The sequence below is a fragment of the Orcinus orca genome, chromosome X (genome assembly GCF_937001465.1).
Source record: "Orcinus orca chromosome X, mOrcOrc1.1, whole genome shotgun sequence".
In the NCBI taxonomy this organism is placed as follows: Eukaryota; Metazoa; Chordata; class Mammalia; order Artiodactyla; family Delphinidae; genus Orcinus; species Orcinus orca.
In genome coordinates, this window is record NC_064580.1 from 111,960,282 (window position 1) to 111,982,998 (window position 22,717).

General features: G+C 41.0%; 1 protein-coding gene across 5 annotated transcripts in view; it reads left to right on the plus strand.

The window, feature by feature from the left end:
* OCRL (OCRL inositol polyphosphate-5-phosphatase) overlaps positions 1-22,717 on the plus strand; it is a 56,126-nt gene that overhangs the window by 12,903 nt on the left and 20,506 nt on the right. For all 5 annotated transcript variants that reach the window (XM_033407057.2, XM_033407059.2, XM_033407058.2 and 2 more), the window contains 11 exons: positions 9,259-9,369; positions 9,781-9,870; positions 10,571-10,691; positions 10,787-10,948; positions 12,150-12,251; positions 12,776-12,890; positions 14,005-14,121; positions 14,226-14,413; positions 17,146-17,257; positions 18,889-18,998; positions 20,522-20,657. In XM_033407057.2, coding sequence (XP_033262948.2) covers positions 9,259-9,369; positions 9,781-9,870; positions 10,571-10,691; positions 10,787-10,948; positions 12,150-12,251; positions 12,776-12,890; positions 14,005-14,121; positions 14,226-14,413; positions 17,146-17,257; positions 18,889-18,998; positions 20,522-20,657 — 1,364 coding nt within the window. The remainder of the gene's footprint in view (positions 1-9,258; positions 9,370-9,780; positions 9,871-10,570; positions 10,692-10,786; positions 10,949-12,149; positions 12,252-12,775; positions 12,891-14,004; positions 14,122-14,225; positions 14,414-17,145; positions 17,258-18,888; positions 18,999-20,521; positions 20,658-22,717) is intronic.

A 22,717-nucleotide genomic window follows, 5' to 3' on the forward strand; every position in this document is an offset into this window, starting at 1 on the left:
ATGAGTTTGGGAGTGTTCCTTCCTCTGCAGTTTTTTGGAAGAGTTTGAGAAGGATGGGTGTTACCTCTTCTCTAAATGTTTGATAGAATTCACCTGTGAAGCCATCTGGTCCTGGACTTTTGTTTATTGGAAGATTTTTAATCACAGTTTCAACTTCATTACTTGTGATTGGTCTGCTCATATTTTCTGTTTCTTCCTGGTTCAGTCTTGGAAGGTTATACCTTTCTAAGAATTTGTCCATTTCTTCCAGGTTGTCCATTTTATTGGCATAGAGTTGCTTGTAGTAGTCTCTTAGGACGCTTTGTATTTCTGCGGTGTCTGTTGTAACTTCTCCTTTTTCCTTTCTAATTTTATTGATTGGAGTCCTCCCTCTTTTTCTTGATGAGTCTGGCTAATGGTTTATCAAGTTTGTTTATCTTCTCAAAGAAACAGCTTTTAGTTTTATTGATCTTTGCTATTGTTTTCTTTGTTTCTATTTCATTTATTTCTGCTCTGATCTTTATGATTTCTTTCCTTCTGCTAACTTTGGGTTTTGTTTGTTCTTCTTTCTCTAGTTCCTTTAGGTGTGAGTTTAGATTGTTTACTTGAGATTTTTCTTGTTTCTTGAGGTAGGCTTGTATAGCTATAAAATTCCCTCTTAGAACTGCTTTTGCTGTATCCCATAGGTTTTGGATTGTCGTGTTTTCATTGTCATTTGTCTCTAGGTAGGTTTTGATTTCCTCTTTGATTTCTTCAGTGATCTCTTGGTCATTTAGTAACGTATTGTTTAGCCTCCATGTGTTTGTGTTTTTTACGGTTTTTCCCCTGTAATTCATTTCTAGTCTCATAGCTTTGTGGTCAGAAAAGATGCTTGATATGATTTCAATTTTCTTAAATTTACTGAGGCTTGATTTGTGACCCAAGATGTGATCTATCCAGGAGAATGTTCCGTGCGCACTTGAGAAGAAAGTGTAATCTGCTGTTTTTGGATGGAATGTCCTATAAATATCAATTAAATCTATCTGGTCTATTGTGTCATTTAAAGCTTGTGTTTCGTTATTAATTTTCTGTTTGGATGATCTGTCCATTGGTGTAAGTGAGGTGTTCAAGTCCTCCACTATTATTGTGTTACTGTCAATTTCCTCTTTTATAGCTGTTAGCAGTTGCCTTATGTATTGCGGTGCTCCTGTGTTGGGTGCATATATATTTATAATTGTTATATCTTCTTCTTGGATTGATCCCTTGACCATTATGTAGTGTTCTTCCTTGTCTCTTGTAACATTCTTTATTTTAAAGTCTATTTTATCCGATATGAGTATTGCTACTCCAGCTTTCTTTTGATTTCCATTTGCATGGAATATCTTTTTCCATCCCCTCACTTTCAGTCTGTATGTTTCTCTAGGTCTGAAGTGAGTCTCTTATAGACAGCATATATATGGGTCTTGTTTTTGTATCCATTCAGTGAGTCTGTGTCTTTGGGTTGGAGCATTTAATCCATTCACGTTTAAGGTAATTATCAATATGTATGTTCCTATGACCATTTTCTTAATTGTTTTGGGTTTGTTTTTGTAGGTCCCTTTCTTCTCTTGTGTTTCCCACTTAGAGAAGTTCCTTTAGCATTTGTTGTAGAGCTGGTTTGGTGGTGCTGAATTCTCTTAGCTTTTGCTTGTCTGTAAAGCTTTTGATTTCTCCATCGAATCTGAATGAGATCCTTGCTGGGTAGAGTAATCTTGGTTGTAGGTTCTTCCCTTTCATTGCTTTAAGTATATCATGCCGCTCCCTTCTGGCTTGTAGAGTTTCTGCAGAGAAATCAGCCGTTAACCTTATGGGAGTTCCCTTGTATGTTATTTGTCGTTTTTCCCTTGCGCTTTGACTAATTTTTCTTTGTCTTTAATTTTTGCCAATTTGATTACTATGTGTTTCTGTGTGTTTCTCTTTGGGTTTATCCTGTATTGGACTCGCTGCACTTCCTGGACCTGGGTGGCCATTTCCTTTCCCATGTTAGGGAAGTTTTCGGCTATAATCTCTTCAAATATTTTCTCGGGTCCTTTCTCTCTCTCTTCTCCTTCTGGGACCCCTATAATGCGAATGTTCTTGCGTCTCATGTTGTCTTAGAGGTCTCTTAGGCTGTCTTCATTTCTTTTCATTCTTTTTTCTTTAGTCTGTTCCGCAGCAGTGAATTCCACCATTCTGTCTTTCCGGTCACTTATCCGTTCTTCTGCCTCAGTTATTCTGCTGTTGATTCCTTCTAGTGTAGCTTTCATCTCAGTTATTGTGGTGTTCCTCTCTGGTCTTTAATTCTTCTAGATGTTTGTTCTTTTATTCTTCTAAGTCTTTGTTAAACATTTCTTGCATCTTCTCCATCTTTGCCTCCATTCTTTTTCCGAGGTCCTGGATCATCTTCACTATCATTATTCTGAATTCTTTTTCTGGAAGGTTGCCTATCTCCACTTCATTTAGTTGTTTTTCTGGGGTTTTATATTGTTCCTTCATCTGGTATATAGCCCTCTGCCTTTTCATCTTGTCTGTCTTCCTGTGAATGTGGTTTTTGTTCCACAGGCTGCAGGATTGTAGTTCTTCTTGCTTCTGCTGTCTGCCGTCTGGTGGATGAGGCTATCTAAGAGGCTTGATGGGAGGGACTGGTGGTGGGTAGAGCTGACTGTTGCTCTGTTGGGCAGAGCTCAGTAAAACTTTAATCCACTTGACTGTTGATGGGTGGGGCTGGGTTCCCTCCCTGTTGGTTGTTTGGCCTGAGGCAACCCAACACTGGAGCCTACCTGGGCTCTTTGGTGGGGCTAATGACAGATTCTGGGAGGGCTCACACCAACGAGTACTTCCTAGTACTTCTGCTTCCAGTGTCCTTGTCCCCACGGTGAAACAGAGCCACCCCCCGCCTCTGCAGGAGACCCTCCAACACTAGCAGGTAGGTCTGGTTCAGTCCCCCGCGGGGTCACTGCTCCTTCCCCTGGGTCCTGATGCGCACACTACTTTGTGTGTGCCCTCCAAGAGTGGAGTCTCTGTTTCCCCCAGTCCTGTCGAAGTCCTGCAGTCAAATCCCACTAGGCTTCAAAGTCTGATTCTCTAGGAATTCCTCCTCCCATTGCCGGATCCCCAGGTTGGGAAGCCTGACGTGGGGCTCAGAACCTTCACTCCGGTGGGTGGACTTCTGTGGTATAATTGTTCGCCAGTCTGTGAGTCACCCACCCACCAGTTATGGGATTTGATTTTACTGTGATTGTGCCCCTCCTACCGTCTCATTGTGGCTTCTCCTTTGTCTTTGGATGTGGGGTATCTTTTTTGGTGAGTTCCAGTGTCTTCCTGTCGATGATTGTCTGGCAGCTAGTTGTGATTCTGGTGTTCCCGCAAGAGGGAGTGAGAGCTCGTCCTTCTACTCCGCCATCTTGTTTCCTCCAAAAACATGATTTTTAATGGCTAATATTTCACCATAGATATGCACCAAATTTTATTAAATTAACTCCTTTATAAAATTAAGTCACTGTCAAGGAACATGGTATATCTATCTCTACTTACTCAGTTTCTCTTTATATCTCTCAGTAACATTTTGTGGTTTCTTCATAGCTATCATACATTTGTAGGTTAACTGTTTTTTGATGGATTTTATTTGTTTGCTGCTATTGTCAGTGGAACCTTTTATCTCTTATCTTCTAATTGCTTATTACTAGTATACAGAGCAGCTGTTGAATTTTAGATATTTACCTTTTATCCAGCCACTTTACAGAAATTTATTTTTATTTTGGGGGGGCTGTTTATTTTCTTTTTTGGTTTTGATAGACAGCCCTAGTTATCTGCAAGTAGTAGTTTTGTCTCTTTCTAGTAGCTATAACTATTAGTTTTGCTTCATGTCTCATTTTACCAACAAGAATTTGGAGATCAACATTAAATAATGATGATGATTTATGTTTAGGTCCTGGTTTCAGTGAGAATGCCTCAAGTGGTGCTTCACTGTTGAGGATGTTGTTGCCTGTTGATTTGATAGGGTTTTTTAAAACCATGTTAAGAAACTGCATTTATTTCAAGTTTGTGTGGTTTTTAAAATGGTGAATGTATATTGAATTTTATCAAACGTCTTTTGTATTTATAGAGATAGTTATATTGTTCTTCCTTATTTGACCTATTGATGGACTGTATTACACTAATTCCCTAATATTAAACCCTCTTTTATTCATTATTCAACAAATATTTGTCGAGTGCCTTCTATTTGCCAGGCACTATTCTAAGTGCTGCACAATCAGTAGAGAACAGCATAGGTAAGGTTGCTCCTCCAGCCTTGGTTCTTGCTTCTGTGCTGTTTGATGCTAGTGTCACGTAGATGCCTATAACCCATTAATGCATTCCATAAACATGTGAATACCTTTCATGTGCCAGGCGCTGTGTTCTGGGGATATAGCAGAAAGCAATGTAGTCATGGTACTTCATGAAACTTAGTGAAGGAAACAGAATTTAAACCGATGAGGTATAGTCGTATCATTGCAGGGGGGTTTTTTGGTTTGTTTTGGTGGGGTTATTTTGGCCACACCGCGTGGTTTGTGGGATTTCAGTTTCCTGACCAGGGATCAAACCCAGGCCCTCTGCAGTGGAAGCCCAGGATCCTAATCACCGGACTGCCAGGGAATTGCCCATAATTGCAGTTTTGATAAATGCTATCAAGGAGAAATACAAAGAGTTTATAAGAGTGCTAACTAAATTAGGCAGGGTACTCAGGGAAGGCCTCTTTGAAGAAGTGACATTTAAATTGAGACCAGAGGGGATAAGTAAGAGACAGGTGAAAATGGGGAAGAGTATTCCAGGTAAAAGGAACTGCATGTGAAAAGGCCCCAATTTGGGAAGTAGTTTGACACTTTCTTTGAAATGAAAGAAGGCCAGGATGCCTGAAAGAAGGCTCAGGCACAAGGTAGGACAGGCTAGGACCAGATCCAGTAGGGTCTCGTAAGCCATGATAAGGAATCTGGATTTACAGATTTCTAAAAATTGAAAGAATATGAAGGATTTTATGCCTATGTTTGGGTGCCAGTTAGGAGCCTCCTTCAGTAGTTTAAGCTAGAGAGTAAGAATGGAGAGAAGTGGACAGATCTGATAAATGTTTTTGGAGGTTAAATCAACAGAGGTTGGTGTGGGTGCAGGGGGTGAGCAGAAGTGTCAAGGATGAATCCGAGATTTCTGGCATGAATGTGGATGGTGGTACCATTTGCAGAAATAAGAACGTTGCAGGAGGAATGAGTTTTCCTGGGGTAGGGGTCACGAATTCAGTTTTAGCTATGTTTACTTTGAGATTTCTTTGAGACATCTGAGTGTAGGTGATAAATTGGCAGTTGAATGTATGCATCTGAAGCTCAGAAGTAAAGTCTGGGTCTCTAGCACATAGAGGGTATTTGAAACCATGAGAGATGATGTGACTGTATATAGAGCTGTGCTCTCAGATACCATAGCCACTAGTCATATGTGCCTATTTAAATTAGTTAGAACGAAATTAGAAAATCAGTTTCTCAGTTCCTCAGCACTCCTCAAGTACTCCTTAGCCACATGGGGTCATTGGCTACCATATTGGACAGTGCAGTTAAAGAACATGTCCATCATCACAGAAAGTCCTATTGGACAGTGCTGATACACAGTGAGAAAAAGGTTTAAGATTGAACTCACTCTACTTTTTAAAGTTCAGATAGAGGAGGAGATGCTTCAAAGGGCACTTAAAATTAGTGACCAAAGAGAGAGATAAACCAGATGAGCATGGTGTCATAGAAGCCTTTGGAAGAGACTGTTTCAAGGAGGGGTCAAGTGTTGATTTCTGCTGCTAGGTCTGATAAGATGACTGAAGAGTATCCATTGGATTTAGCACTATGGAGATCATTGGTGACCTTAACAAAGCAATTTCAGAGGGGTGGTAGGAGCCAAAGTCATATTGGAGTGGATTAAAGAGAGAAATGGCAGGTGAGCAGGTAGCAACTGTGTGTCTTTTAAAGCTTGACTGCAAAGGGGGAATGTAGAGGTGGACCGGAGTTGGAGGAAGATATGGGGTCCAGGAAGGTTTTTTGTTTTTTAAATGAGGAGGATTTAGAACATGATTTATTTTAATGCTGATGAGAAGGAGCCTGTGTGAGGAAGAGGTTAAAGCTACGTGGGGGAGGTGTCTAGAGAATGACTGTGAGATTCCTGAGAGAACCTGAGGGGTTGCAATTCAAAAAGAAGATGGCCTTTGATAGGAGGACTCCTCCTTCGTGCATCAGAAGAGAAAGGAGAAGATGAGTACAGATACAGGTAGGTTTCCATGTGATGGCTTCCGTTTCCTCTGAGGTATGAGGTAAAGCTCATAAAGTATGAAGAAGAGAGCTTGAGAAGAGGGGGATCCAAAGATTGAGGATAAATGAGAAGGTGTGAATAGTGGTTCCAAATAGTAGTGGGAGACAAGTGGACTATGGAAACTTAGATTGCTTCCTATCATATAGGGCCCCGTTGAGGTTAGCAGTCAATTTATAATGGGGGGTGTGTGTGTGTGTGTGTGTACGCGCACGTGTGTATGTATGTGTGTGCGTGTGTGTGCGTGTACGTGTGTGTGTGTGCGTGTGTGCGCGTGTGTGTGCGCGTGTGTGTGTGGTTTTACTCCCTCAGACGTAAGTACAGAGAAGGCAGTTAGTTTGATTTCTGAGGGTTGAGAGTTAGCCAGATAGGTGTTAGCCAAAACAGAGTGAGAGTGGTAAGGCAGTTCTGGGTTTTTGCAACAGAGTGAAACGATGGCATCTGTTTGATAAAAAGGGAAGTGAAAGCAGGAGGAAGTGAATGGATACTGAAAAAGTGGAGGGATCAGTGTGCTGGAGGTTCCCATAAGAGCAGGTAAGCTGGAAGGAGTAACAGTTCAGAGTGGGATATTTGAATTAGAGATTTATGAGGTGATGGTGTTTCTGTGATGAAAGGTCCAGGGTAGAACTGAGGCAGCCCCAGTAGGGACTGAGGGAGTAGGTGGCTGAGGTGGAGGGGCAAGGTCGTTGGATGAGGAAGTTGAAGGTGTTGACTGAGCTTTCTGTGCTAATTTTTCAGGGACGCAAAGTTAAAGCAGGGCTGTGAGTGGAGAGGAAGTCTTAATCAGGCCTGGATTTGGAAGTTTCTGGGAAGTTGGTACATGATTCCATAGAGGAGGGAAGGGAAGAAGCTGGCATAGCCCAGTGGGTGAGCCTCAAAGGAGAAGGGATTTTTCATGAGGGAGGAGGAGAGGGAATGGTCTGGAGATGGCATTAGGACAAATAAGGACATCAGTCTTAAATTACATAGGGTGTGAAAGGCTATAAATAGCCTCTAGTTCAGAGGGCCGCAGCGGGAGCTAGTCTCAGGGCCCAGCCAGTTTGCAGGTGACTCTGATTTTCAGTCTGGATGCACTAGACCACCTGGAGGAGTGTTTTTAGAAACTCCCGGTGCCTGGGCTTCACCCCCAGAGATTCTGTTTTCTTGGCCTGGGATGGGGCCCCAAGTGGCAGTATTTCCTAAAAGCGCCTCTGGTAATTCTAATGCACGCTTAGTTGAGAACTACTGAGAGATGCAGGGAGTATTCAGAGGAGAAATTGAAGATAGAGGAGTGTTTGCTGATCACAAAGAGGCCAGAGGGGCTGGAAGGGAGGAGAGTAGAAGGTTGCGTGGTGGGGGTAATTTGTCCTCTTTCCCATGCAACGTGGTGAGAGAGCATCTAGTGTTACTTTGTAAGCAATTTCTGGAATCTTTTGTCCGTTAAGTGGGTCAGTTTATTTTTTATATTTGCTAAAATATATCTTTCAAGGATTGTGGGACAGAGAGAATATGTGTTCTTGTTCTAAGTCTGTATCAGGTAGGAACTGCTCTTTTTAAATTTTTTTCTACTTTTAATATAAATTATCTGAGAAAGAGAGGACTACTTGTGCCCTGAAGGAGGTTTTCCCATCGTATCTTCAAGGCTGCTCTAATTGACAGTCCTTATTCATGCCCCCTCTTTTTTTCTCCACCTTACAGTGGCACCCCCGTTAATTTTCTTATTGCTGGTCCTCTTGGGTGCCTTCTTTTTCATTTTTTCCTCTATGTTTATGTCTTTTATTCTGATCACTAAGTATCTGTGAATACAGAAACTTAAAGAAATGCAAAGAAAGAGTCAAAGGTTCAGAAGTGGATTTCTGCCATAAGAAACTAGGATTTTCATTTTATTTTCTCACCTCTTTGTTATTTACAAGTGTGAAAGAGTCCAGTTTGGGAGTCATTAAATGCCTTCTGTCTGTGAAGTCTGATGTCATTGTTATCAATAAAGTGACCGACGACCCGGTTTGCCTGGGACTTTCCCGGTCTTAGCTTTGGAAGTCTTGAGTCCTGAGAAGCCCCTCTGTCCCAAACAACCCTGGGAGACCATTGAGAGTGTTGTGTTGGATAACCGGTATGTGCAGCCTGCCTCTTGCCCTGAAGGAGCTTATCGTTTCCAGGGCCATGAGAAAGCAATAAGTGTAATAAATCAGTTAAAATAAGAATGTAAACAAGGACATGGGTTTCCTGGGTCACCATATCCAGACAGTTGATGGTAAATAGAGGGCATTAGAAAAGGGGAGACAGTATGTTATATACATAAGAAACTAAAGTCCCAGATAACTTTGCTTCTAATTATACTGTTTTCCAACTGACTGTACTTGAACCAGACCACTCCTGGACATGGGTCATTATATTGTTTTTGTGAGTTTATTCAAGACATACATTTTTCACTTGAGGTAAATGAGGTATAGATGCTTCTTTTCAGAATAATTCAAACCAATCCCATTATGCTTTTTTTTTAATTAGCTTATAAATTCAATTGCCTGGGTACAGTCTGTACCTAGGAACAAACCATCATATTTCCTTTTTTCCCTTCACACTTCAGAGACTCTTACTATATGATTTGGATTTGAAGTGGTAGGAATTTCCAGCTAGGAGATGGGAGGAGGGTGGTTGAGGAATTGATCTTCTGCTAGATTTTGGAGGTTCCTACAGTGACATTTGAGCAATATATCAGAAAGTAGGAAACTGTGATTTCAGTACATACCATATCACTCTATCGGGCTGCTCATTTACACAGTTTATCAGCCTTCACTAGATTTTCCTCTGTGCATCACCCCCAGCACCACCACCACACCCAGTCCCTTGATCTTATAGGCATGCTTCACACGTTAGAGGTCTGGAATATTTGCAATCTGGACCTTCTCCTATTAAATTGGTAAGTTGAAAATATCCCAAGAAAACATTATTTTCCGTAGCTATATGTCCATGGATTTCCATTCTTTTTAGGTGGCTGCAAAATTCGGATTCAGGGGGACTGGACCAGAGAGCGCCGCTTTGAAATCCCTGATGAGGAACGCTGTCTGAAGTTCCTCTCAGAGGTCCTTGCTGCTCAGGAAGGTAACTCAAGCCTCAGCAGTTTTCTTTCTACTACTTGCATGGGACATGGCTGTACAGAGGCAAGTGGCCATTAGCAAAGTACCTCACCCCTAGAGCCTTGATAGGCGATTTTTTTTTTTCTTCAGGAATGGCCCCAGGGATAGGTTAGGGAATAAGTCTATTCAGCTTTAAGGACACTGAGTCAATTTCCAGAATCTTCAGTTTCATTCCTTGGACAGCTTACTGCAGACTGTAATCCTCCTTTGGTCCCAGATGATCCCAGAGCTGCCCTCATTTTCTTAGTCTCTTCCTTTGTGTTCAAGAATGGCGCTGGCCCCTGCACTTGAGTGCTGAGTGAATGGCCTTTGGTTATGGTATATTCCATTCAATGGAATAGTCATTCCATTCTGACTATGACCCTTATCTCTCCAGCGCAGTCACAACTTCTTGTTCCAGAGCAAAAGGACTCATCCAGCTGGTACCAGAAATTAGACACTGAGGACAACTCTTCTGTTTTTTCAGGTACTGAAAAGATTCTTTTTTTCCCTGGTTGCTATGATTATTGCAGAGTCAATAGATTTTATCTGGGCAGATAAGATAATGTGGATTAATGTCAGTGTCAGATACCTTCTCCTATGGAGTGGTTTTATCAAGTCCGTACCCACTGACTCACGTTCACTCCTGATCCTTTCTGTGGCACATTAGCTCTTTCAGTGCCAGCTTAGCAGAGGGGTAAAAAGTGCAGGCTCTGGAGCCAGACTACCTGGGTTTGAATCCCCGTTCTCTGACTTACTAGTTATATGACCTTGGTCCAATTACTTTGACAACTCTGAGCTTCTGTTTCTTTTTCTGTAACATAGGAAGATTTTTAATAGCACCTACCTCATGAGGTCTTTGTGACAATTAAGTGAGATAATGATATAGCTCCTTACTATCAACCAGGCATTGTGCTAAAAGTCTTCTATAAAGACTAGCTCTTATTATTCACGTTCCAAGTTAATGTAACTTACTGTCATTCTAGTTAATATGTCAGTGCTTCAGGGACAGATGTGCTTCTTCCCCCAATCTACGTTATCACTACTCTTATACCTTTCTGTTTGGTAACGCCACTGAGCAAATAGTGATCAAACCAAAACCGCTGATCAAAGCAAAGTCCTATCAATCCTGGATAAGTTGGATGTTATCTTTTCCCCCCTTCCACTCTGGGTTCTGTGTCCTTCAGGGCTTCTTGGATTTGAGGATAATTTTTCATCTTTGAATTTGGACAAGAAAATAAATTTGCAGAATCAGCCTACAGGGGTTCATCGGGAACCGCCACCCCCACCATCTTCAGTGAATAGAATGTAAGTCCTATGTTGAAACAGATTTCCCACGTGTGAGACACACATGGGAATTGTTTAAGGCAATTTCACTTTTGAATTCCTCATTTATTTGCTAGGCTTCCACGTGAAAAGGAAGCTTCTAACAAGGAACAGCCCAAAGTGACCAATACCATGCGGAAGCTCTTTGTACCAAACACCCAGTCTGGGCAGCGGGAGGGTCTCATCAAACACATCCTGGCAAAGCGAGAGAAAGAATATGTCAACATTCAGACTTTCAGGTTAGTCTCTCTTCTACTTACTGAGGCTAAACGTTAGTACATATAGGAAAAAATGGTCTTTGGGTATTTAAGGTATTAGTTTAATTAGCTTAATTCAGAATAAAAGCATAAAGAAGAGAATGGTGAGCTGATTCAAGCCCCTGTCTTTATGCTGGTCAATAACATACATATCCAAAATAATGCCAGTGCTACAATTTCCCTTGGATTTTCTAATTACTAATGATACCACCTCTACTAACCTTTCTATCCACTCTTAGAGAACCAAGTCAAGCTCACAAGTACTAGAGAATTGTCTCCTAGTACATTCCATAAGCAAGTGTGTTTATCTATCTGACCTGCTGAATTTCTTCTTGCCAATATTGGAAAATTAAGTCCGCCATTACCACTAGACTTTAATTTACCTACTTTGGGAAGTTAACTGAAGGAAGTTTCACCCAAGCATCTTGATTGGGAGGTCTATCTTCGATTCTTTCCTCTATTATATTTTTCATTTCATCTTGGTGATATCCTCTTTTCTGGACTCACTACGTGTGGTGTGTGTCGTGTATCCCGATGTTCAAAGCAGCAACGCTTTCCTTTGTTATTTTCGAACAGCATGTACCCTTTTAGTCCAAGATTCCAGTCCCATCTGCTATCCCATTATGCCTCATTTATTCTAATTCAGTCATGACTATATCCCTATGCTGAAACCTCCAGATCTTCAGATTTCCCGTGATGCTTATATTTGTATGTAAACAGTTAAGACAGTCATGAGTTTTCCTTTCTGCTTTCCCCCTTAATACTATATCTGTCTCAACAGAATTTCCTACACAGATGTCCTTGTAATCCTTCGGGAAGTGAGTTTTTGGATTTAACTACAACTCCTTATGGAATAGTTATCCATGTTAGACATCCTTATAGCATGAAGATACCTCTTTCCCATCCACAAGCTCTCCCTTCAGATATGAGTTTGGATGGAATGTAATAGGAAGGAAATGTGGTAGAGCAATTAAACTTGTGTTTTTTAAATAGAGACTTGGTTCCTTTCTGTAGGTTTACCTGATGTAAACTTTGGAGAGAATAAGCCCACTGCCTTTGTCTTCTACAGGCAAGAGGGTTTTGTGTGTGTGTGTGGCAAAACAGTTTGAGAAATTATGTTGCTTATTGTGACCATCCACACTTGACCTTTGTTTTTAAATTATGTTTTGGAATCATGTATTAGGTTCTTTGTTGGAACATGGAACGTGAATGGCCAGTCTCCAGACAGTGGGCTAGAACCTTGGCTGAACTGTGATCCGAATCCTCCTGATATCTACTGCATTGGGTAAAATGGCGTCTGGAAGTTCATTTTGGCTGTATGTTTGGTGTTACTTTACGTGACATTTTGCGCTTTTTTTCCCCACCATTTGTAAAAACCTACTGTAGACTATATGTGAGAGTTAACTTGTGGGTCAAATTTGTGAGATCATAAAGGAACAGATACCTGAATTGGTGTAAGGAAGCATCTAATCCTCTCAAAACCCATAGAAAACTATATACTTCATAGAAACTGAGATTTGAGGTTAATTCTAACAGTGACTATTTCTAGGATATATAAGCAAAGCTCTACTGTTATCCCTTATGGAGGTTTTTTTGTTTGTGTTTTGCATAGCCTGTGCATATACCTGTGGCGGGGAGTCTTTTGAAAAGAAAACTACTTGTCCTTACTGATCACCTGAGTCAATAGAGCAGTTCTCTAAAATTTATCTTTTCCGCATTGTTTCATCTAATGTCTCAGAAAATGGGACAGGAGGTAGTCAGAGATAATTATGGGATGTGTGTAGATCCGACATCCTCTTGTTTTCTCAGATTCCAAGAGCTGGACTTGAGCACAGAAGCCTTTTTCTACTTTGAATCTGTGAAGGAACAAGAGTGGTCCTTGGCTGTGGAGAGGGGTTTGCATTCCAAAGCCAAGTATAAGAAAGTAAGCCGCATTGAATTATCTTTTTTAGTATACAACTAAGTAGAACTCACTAGAAGTTACTCTGTTATCTATAGCTTGTTCCAAAAGAGTGGTTTAATTGAATTCTTCCCCATGTGTAATACTGGAATAGGGCAGACTAATCCTTTTTATTCCTATTTCCTAGAAAAAGAATTCCCTAAGTTTCCCGATCTTATAGTTTCATTGCTTAGGTAGTTTTTAGGAGAAAAGAAGAATTTTATTGTCCTCATAGCAGTAATTAACTCAAATGATGACACATAAGATAAGTGATTTTTGCAATGAGAGTTTAAGATTGAAATTGTTTGCTGACATGGTCAGAACTGGATGCTTTACAGAAAAGCAGTTTGAAGCATGTGGGTGCATAGGGCAAGCTTTGGAATTGGAGCAAGAACAGGAGTGTTGTGGAATTTCAGTGAGCTCGAAACTTGGTTGTAAGTCAAGAATAGAGTTGACTTTAGCAAGGTGGCCCAATTTGTTGGTCTCTAGAAGGCACGTGGTAGAGGCTACCAGAAGAGTTATTTTAATTATGAGGCTACCATACCAAGCCCTTTAAAAGGAGTCATTTGTCTAAGTAATTTTCATCTGCATCTTCTAGCAGCTGATATAGGTGATAAGACTCCTGAAGATGTTATTCCTCTCGTATAGACTAATACACATTTCAGACATATTTCTAGTTCACAGACTTAAAAGTAAAAAGGAGTGTTATTTTATACATTTTAATTTCTTAGGAAATTGTAAATCAGAAACTAGGAAGAAGAGGCAAAAGGAACAAGCTGGGATAGAGGCTTTGTCATTATTATTCGAATTTTTTATGCTGCCTACTCACGGTAGGCTAAAAAGTGATTAAAATAATGAATCTAGAGCTGAGTGTGCTCGTTGTCTCCAAAGACTTTTAACTCCTACTGGTCAGAGCCAGATTAAAGCTTTCCCAGAGAAGTTTTGTTTTCTCTTTATGAGGCCCACTGGGAAATTAGAGGATTTGGATTCAGATTAGGGCATGGTTATATCTTCTTGGTGGAAAATTAGTTGTGGGAATTCGATATGTGGCAAAGAGTGGTATTAACATGAACCTCTTCTAATTCCCTGCGACTCATAGGTTCAACTGGTCCGCCTCGTTGGGATGATGCTCCTGATATTTGCCAGAAAGGATCAGTGGCGATATATCCGTGATGTTGCTACAGAAACAGTTGGGACTGGAATCATGGGGAAGATGGTGAGTTACTTCGGAAATGAGCTCAATTATGATTTATGTCCATGTGAAGTTCAGGTGCTAGTTGCATCTTTGTACTAACTGTGGATCATTACTCTTGCTAACAGGGAAACAAAGGTGGGGTAGCTGTGAGATTTGTATTTCACAACACTACCTTTTGCGTTGTCAATTCCCACTTGGCTGCCCACGTGGAGGACTTTGAGAGAAGGAATCAGGATTATAAGGACATCTGCGCACGAATGAGTTTTGTGGTCCCAAATCAGACCCTCCCACAGCTGAACATCATGAAACATGAGTGAGTGGTTAAGTCTTCCTTAGCCTTTGAATAGTGGTGGTGAGAAGAGACTAAACGTGGTGAGAAGCTATAGAAATGTGAAGAGTGAAGAGATTATTGTTTAGGGATTGGGGTCACGAAGAAGGGGGCGGGTTTGAGGAATAGCAGATGAATTAGATTTTAGTCAGAGGAATTAGATTTGCTATCAGAGGAAAGGTTAGTTCTCTTAGTGGGCATCTAGAGTAATGGTAGAGGGGGGTCTGTCAATTGACATCAGTTTTTATTATTTTTTATTATAAAATAGAAATGTTCATTGTGAATGTAATAAAAGGTAAAAGTAAAAAATCCCTCATTTCTTACCTCTGCTCTCCCCAGCCAGTCCCTCCTTCCGAAGAAAAACACTGTGGACAATTCAGTGTGTATCCTTCCAGATCTGTGCTGTCCGTTATGACAGCCAGTAGCCATAGGTGGCTGTTGGGCACTTGAAAGTAGCTAGTCCAAACTGAGATGTGCTGTGAGCATATACACTGAATTTAGTAGGGAAAAAATGTAAAATATCTCAGCTTTTTAAGTATTGATTACATGTTGAAATAACAAAAGTTTGCATATATTGAGTTAAATGGGATTTGGTTTTTTTTAAAGAAGGCATTGGGTTTTTTTTGTTTTGTTTTGTTTTATTTATTTTTGGCTGAGTTGGGTCTTCGTTGCTGTGCACGGGCTTTCTCTAGTTGCGACGAGCGGGGGCTACTCTTCGTTGCGGCGCATGGGCTTCTCATTGTGGTGGCTTCTCTTGTTGCGGAGCACGGGCTCTAGGCGTGCGAGCCTCAGTAGTTGTGGCACACGGGCTCAGTAGTTGTGGATCACAGGCTCTAGAGCGCAGGCTCAGTAGTTGTGACACATGGGCTTAGTTGCTCTGCAGCATATGGGATCTTCCTGGACCAGGGCTTGAACCCGTGTCCCCTTCATTGGCAGGTGGATTCTAAACCACTGTGCCACCAGGGAAGCCCTGGAATTTGTTGTTAAAGTTATTTTCACTTGTTTCTTTTACTTTTTATATTCAGCTACTAGGCAATTGAAAATTACATTTCTTATGTGCGTCCTATGTCTTCTGTTTTTTTTTTTAATTAATTATTTAATTTAGTTTTATTTTTGGCTATGTTGGGTCTTTGTTGCTGCGTGCAGGCTTTCTCTAGTTGCGGCGAGCAGGGGCTACTCTTCATTGTGGTGCACGGGCTTCTCATTGCGGTGGCTTCTCTTGTTGCAGAGCATGGGCTTTAGGCACACAGGCTTCAGTAGTTGTGGCACGTGGGCTCAGTAGTTGTGGCTTGCAGGCTCTAGAGCGCAGGCTCAGTAGTTGTGGCGCACAGGCTTAGTTGCTCCGCGGCATGTGGGATCTTCCCGGACCAGGGATCGAACCCGAGTCCCCTCCATTGGCAGGCAGATTCTTAACCACTGCCCCACCAGGGAAGTCCCTATCTGTTCTGAATAGTGCTGTTGTAGACTTTTGTCTATGCACACACAAACACACACATACTCATTATATAGGACTGTATTATCCTATTTATTGTGAATCTCTTTCCAAGCCAGTAAATATAGATCTACATTATTCTTTTTACTGGCTGTGAATCATTAAGAAAAGGGGCTGTGGAGATTTAAAGACACCAATGGATAATGTGAAAGGTTAGTGAAGAATGGGACTTAATAAGGATAGAAACAAAAATCAGTTGAGGAATGGATTGTTAGTAGAAAATGGTTATTTGTAGGGAAATTAATAGTAGTAATTGAAATTCTGAGAGGGTAATGAGATTTGGAATAGTGGTTTGAGATGTGAATTAGTAGGAAAACAAAAGATAATTTGTGGGTATTAGGATCAGTAGAGAGTGGAGTAATTGAGGAAAGAGTAGGGAAAGGTAGTGATGTTGGCCTCTTTCCATATTGTCTCAACAATTAGGATCATATAGAATTCTGTTTCACAGTGGTAAAACAAGGCCTTGACATCAGTAATCATAAAATTGCCCCGAAATTCCATAAATTTATTTACCCGGGACCTTAAAGATTGGCAAAGAGATCCATTTGGAACTTGAGATAGCTCACAAGAGAACCCATTTTGGTGTGGGAATTTCAGGGTCTCCCCTGGGCGGCTCTCAGCACACCTGGGGGTCTGTTGCTGTGATTGGGAGCCTGAGGCTCCCATGGCCTGCCATTCTCCTTCCTGCCTGGGACTTGGACTGCGGTTCTGGGGCAAGGGTAGACAGAGTGGCTGCAGCAGAAAGCCCTGGACCTACATTTGCTAGTGGGCCCTGCCCAAGAGAGCTGTCATTCAGACCATGCAGACCCTAGTGGAGAGCCTGCAGAACATCAGGGCTCAGAGAGGCAGAAAACGTTCAGATTCTCTTCCCCTAGAGACCTGGCAAGTAGCCAGGTGAAATTTTGAAGCTAGTCCAGCAAATAAACTACATGCTTCTCTCAAGGAGTTAACTCCTTGGTTTCTGAGTCCCACATATACACCGTATTTCCCTGTCTTTGTTCCTCATGTGTGCAGGCCCGTCCTCCTGCCTATTTTGTAATCCCTCGCCCCTCTCAGGTGTTGATAGTACTCGCCCCCAAAGGATAGTTATATCTTAAACCCCTAGTCAGATAGTGATAAATGAATGCTTATCAATAATCTCCCCATTTTCCTTCTCTCCATTCTCCTCTGATTGATTTTTATGCTCATTGCTGCTATTTCTGTTCATGTATTTCTTTATCCTCAGTGTTGTCATCTGGTTGGGAGATTTGAACTACAGACTTTGCATGCCTGATGCCAATGAAGTGAAGAGTCTTATTAATAAGAATGACCTTCAGAGACTCTTGAAATTGGACCAGGTAATAAAATTTTATTTTAAAAGGTACTTTCCTAGACAGCAGATAAAATTGTTAGGTTTATGAGTTAGACCCATGGGAGTTGTGTCTTACTCTAGAAGTAGATGGAAAGGTATCACTGTCTGGGGAAAACATTGTGACTAGTGATGCAGTGAGTACACACAAGGTTTGTAGTGCTTTTATTAAGTGCTTGGATGGGAGGAGAAGAGATAACGTTAGTGATAAAAAGTCAATATAACATTTATTCATTAAGTCTTTATCAAGAAGGGATTTCAGAGATTTGTATAAATGAGTTGGAGAATGGGTGGGGTTAATTGGAGAACACTTCCTGGAGGAAGTGGGCCTTCAGCTATGTTGATGTGGTTTGGCAGATGAAACAGGGAAAGCTGCTCTATGATTACTTGGCAGGCTCAGCAACAGCTTGGAGGTAAAAGAGGGAGGCCCTGTGAGGGGATTGGGAGGCACAGAAGAGAAGTTTGGGAAAAATAGCAGACTGTGGTCTAATGGGAACTGATTGAGAAGTTGGGGCTTGCTAGTTTATAGATGTTAAAACCTGTGTGAGAAGCACTGATATGGTAACATTTATATAAAACGATATTGAGGAACCTAGTTTTCTGTAAATTTGCCTTGGAGCCTGGCACAGGACTTGAATTTTTACTTTAGCATATGGATTCTGGCTGCTAAAAGTGAATGCTTCTTATTGAGGGAAGAAAATGTTTCAACTTGATTTGAATGTCTTTAAATCCTAACGTGAGACTTTTGACCTTCAGTCATAGTCAAAATTCCGGTGTTTTGCAGCAGAATGGTTTTTACAGTGAGCCTTTCTTGGCTGTGTCTATCTTCACATTGAGGTTGGCTGGCTAACTTTGCATTTCTTCCTCTGTCCTGCCTCCAAAGGGGGTACAATTGGAATAAGTTCTGAATCTTATGTAGTTCTGGTAAAATATTTGAGTGAGGGTAACTTTCAAAACGATCTATTGGCTTGGCCGAAAAGTTCGTTTGGGTTTTCCACAAGATGTTACAGAAAAACCTGAACGAACTTTCTGGCCAACCCAATATAACTATTCACTGAATTTGGCTTTTGGAATTATCCAATCAAAATTTGTGTGCTTTTTTAAAAAATTAAAACTGTGCCCAAACTATTATATATATAGGATGGATAAACAACAAGGTCCTACTGTATAGCACAAAGAACTCCATTCAGTATCCTGTGATAAGCCATAATGGAAAAGAATAGGGAAAAGAATATATATATATGTATAATTGAGTCACTTTGCTGTACAGCAGAAATTAACACAACATTGTAAATCAACTATACTTTAATAAATTTAAAAAAATCTGTGCTAACATCAGGGAACTTATGATTATTCAGGTTTCATTTTTCCATTTTACCTTGACCACCATTAGCAATAAAAAATTAGTGACATGCTCATATGAGCATCCTGTCTGTCGGTGAGCTTAGATGCTGTTGGAATGTCAAAATTTAATTCATAAGGCACAGAAATTTTATGTATGTGCTCCGACACTTGCAAAAGATACGGAACTTAGATACTTAGAAATGGCTGATCAACCCAATTATCACTTCTGTTAAGATGGTGTTACCCTGCTTATATGATACGTTTTTCTATCTCTAGCTAAATATTCAGCGCACACAGAAAAAAGCTTTTGCTGACTTCATGGAAGGGGAAATCAAGTTTATCCCCACGTATAAGTATGATTCTAAAACAGACCGATGGGATTCCAGGTAAAAAACAAGAACCTCCTCATGGAATAGGTTAAGCCCTGATCTTATTTCTGTCTCTCTGAATTGATGAAGGGCTGGGAAATTTTTAGTTCTTGCCAGAAACAGATAGAAAAACCTAATGGCTCAGTGCTATTACAAAAGAGGTTTCAGTTTGTGTGTGCTCACAGGTGAGCTCACCTTAGGAGAGTGTGGACTGCTCTGTCAGGCTGTTGAAGTTTTACGAGCTGCCTGTGATGTCTTATTTCTCTCACCTCAGCAGACTTGCTTCTTAGATTTTTGCCCTTCTGATCTTACCCCTATTTCCTTACCTGTTGCCCTGTTCTGGCTCTTTTCCCAAACTCTTTTTCAACTCTTTAACTCAGGATACCAGAGGTGAAAACAAAGAGCCATGAAAGGTTCTTCCAGAACAGTGGTTCTCGATCCTGAGTTCACATTAGACTCTTTTGCTGGACTTTTAAAAATACCGGTGCCTGGGCCTGACCTCCACAACTGCTGCAGAAAGCTGAGAATCACTGTCTAGGGGGCCTGTTGATTTCTCGATCACCCCTAGTAAAGTGCCCCTGTCAGTATGTGCCTGGTGACTGTTTGTCTTCTACCTACTATTTCTTCGTTTCCTATGGTTTCCTACCTGGCTGAGCCCAGAAGTTTGAAAGAAGAAAAGAATGCCTGGGCATAGTCAGCTTCTTTAGACTCAGAGAGCGCCAGGGTGGGGTGGGGAGGAGCCTGTCCCATCCTCCGAGGGAGCTGCTCAGCAAGTGAAAAGTGACTCTGAGAGATCTTGTGCACATTGCCTTGTTTATTCCACTCACCTGACTTGAGAGTCAACTGAAGAGCTACTGATAAGAACTTTATTTGTGTCACCGTCTGGATCAGGTGTACAGGTGTTGCTTATTTTAATAGAATGATGAATAGGCTTTTTCCCTCCCCTTGGTATTCTTATGGGCTGTTATTTGTTCAGACTTGCATGCTTAGGTGTTAGTTCATCTTTATTAGAAGAAGCTCGACTTATCCATAAAAGTACAGGTTTAAAGAAATCTCTACTATTACCCATCTCCAGTGATTAAGCCCAGTCCAGGAATATAGGATTGGATTTTTAGATTTTATTAGTTGTCTATCTGTTGTGAAGCATCATTGCTGTTGATAGAGCAAATGAAGAGGAAGTGTTCTGAATATAATCCTGTCCTTCTGAGGGTATTTTAAGAAGGTGCTATTCTGTTTTCCCCTGGGGCAACAATATTGAAGATATAATCCTAATCTTAGGAGCACCGTTTATTCATTCATTAGATAACTATTCATTGAGCACCTACTTTACATCAGATACTGTGCTAGGGGCTGAGAATGCAGTGACAAACAAGCAGACACAGTCCCTTCACAGAGCTTGCAATATAGTAGGGAAGATAATAGCTGGAGTCGTTAGGGAAGGAGAAGCAGATAACAAGAGGGCCTAACTCAGGTCTGAACCAGTGTGGTAGGTATTCCGTTCTTGTGTGGTATGTTATTCTAATTCCTTACTTTTTTTGCAGTGGGAAATGTCGGGTTCCAGCCTGGTGTGACCGAATTCTCTGGAGAGGAATTAACGTTAATCAGCTTCATTACCGGAGTCACATGGAACTGAAAACCAGTGACCACAAGCCTGTTAGCGCCCTCTTCCACATTGGGGTAAACACTTGTTTGTTCATGCAGTCGTTTGTGTGTTAAGTATCTATTCTTAGAGCGTTATTTAGACTCAGAACGGGTCAGTAATTCAGTGAGCCATAATGTTTTCATAACCAAATAATCATTTGCAACATTGAGAAGTTAGTGCCCTTGACCCTCCTAAATGCTGTCCACATGGCCGTTTAGTGACACAGGTGTTTCTCATGCTGCATAATGGCTGGGTAGCACCCTTCACCTCCTAAAGTCATTATACATAAAGAAGAGTTCAAAGCTAGGTTTTAAAGGATGAGTAGGTCCTCATCAGATAAAATAGTAAGGAGTGGAAGCACCAGGAGAGAGGTTCCAGGTAGAGGGCTGGGGACAGCAGGAACAAAGGCACAGACCGGTCAGAATACAACATAATCTGTATATAATGTTAAGAGGCATATTGTTAGTTCTACTAACTAAGATAGTGAAGTCTTCCCATCCAGGAGCACAGGTTTGAAATTTCTCTTTAACTCTATTGCATCCTGGGCTGGATTAATGGCCAGTTGTTTAATTTTTTGTCTCTGTTGTGAGTAAAGTTTTTGTTTTCTAGCTGTGTGTTATTAGTATGCAAGTTATATCTTGGGATCTTGTTGACTTACTTTATTACAGCTAGTACATTTAGATTATTTCTTGCAGTTTTTCCAGACCTACAGTCATGTAATCTGGCAGAATCTATATTGGGCAGTGCTTGATAGAATGGACGTTATAGCTAGACTGCTTAAATTTGCCTCCCAGCTCAACCACTTTCTAACTGTAACAATGGAAAATTTATGTAACATCCCTCTGCCTCAGTTTCCTCCTCTATAAAATGGGAATAACAATGGTACCTACTTAAGAGGATTAATGAGGTAAGACATGCGAAGAGCACAGTAGGGTAGATTTCTTTCCTCTGGGTGTATGTTGATTATTTTGGCTTCTGAGATAGGTTCTCACCAATATGTCTTATCCTGCTCCTGTCTTAAAGGGGAATGACTTTGGGGCATTTCCTTTATGTACAAAATTTGTTCTTCATCTTAGAATAGATTCTAAATTTTATTGAGGGAATCATGGCTTGACTTTATCCACTTTGAAATTTTAAAATAATAATGAATAATAATAGTATGTGTTCCTCAAAAAGTAGCTAGTACGTGCCAGAGACTGTACTAGGCAATTTACACCCATCTCATTTACTCCTCACAGCAGTGCTTTGAGTTAAATATTTCTCATTTAACAGATGAGCAAGTGGAGAACCAGTGAGTTTAAATAAACTTCTTTAAGAGCATGCAGTTAGAAGGAGAGCTGAGATTCAAGTCTCTTAAGCCTGTTTAATTCCCAAACTTATAGATGTTCTTTCTCCTACCCCCACAATGCCTGCAGAGTTCCAGAGAACTTACTGACTAGATATACCTTCAGATACTACTTTTTTCTTTTTTTTCTTTTTTTTTTTTTTTTTGCGGTACGCGGGCCTCTCACTGTTGTGGCCTCTCCGGTTGCGGAGCCACAGGCTCCGGACGCGCAGGCTCAGCGGCCATGGCTCACGGGCCCAGCCGCTTTGCGGCATGTGGGATCTTCCCGGACTGGGGCACGAACCCGTGTCCCCTGCATCGGCAGGTGGACTCTCAACCACTGCGCCACCAGGGAAACCCAGATACTACTTTTAACCCACCTAATTTCTAGCTTGTGCTTGTGGACTGCCCTGTTTTCTTCATTTGAGTTCTCTTAATCCATTTTTAAAAGGATGTCTTTCCCCCAGACACTAACCGTTTTTGTTTCATCAGCTATGCTTAGCTTTTCTGTTTGTATTTCTTTTCAGAACCTCAGAATATTTGTAATACTCCATACATATTAATTCAGAGCTCCCAGCAGGATATTTACAATTTTTCCATGCTTTCTGTGTATTTTTGTGTATCTTTAATAAAGCTCTACCTTTCTAGTTTTTAATACTTTTTAAATCACACAGGAATTAAAATGTGTTTTCTCTTTAAAATAAAAATAGAAGTAAGCAAAATTCACAGATAAGGCTGAAGGTCTTCAGTGCCTCTTCTATCCCCCACTTC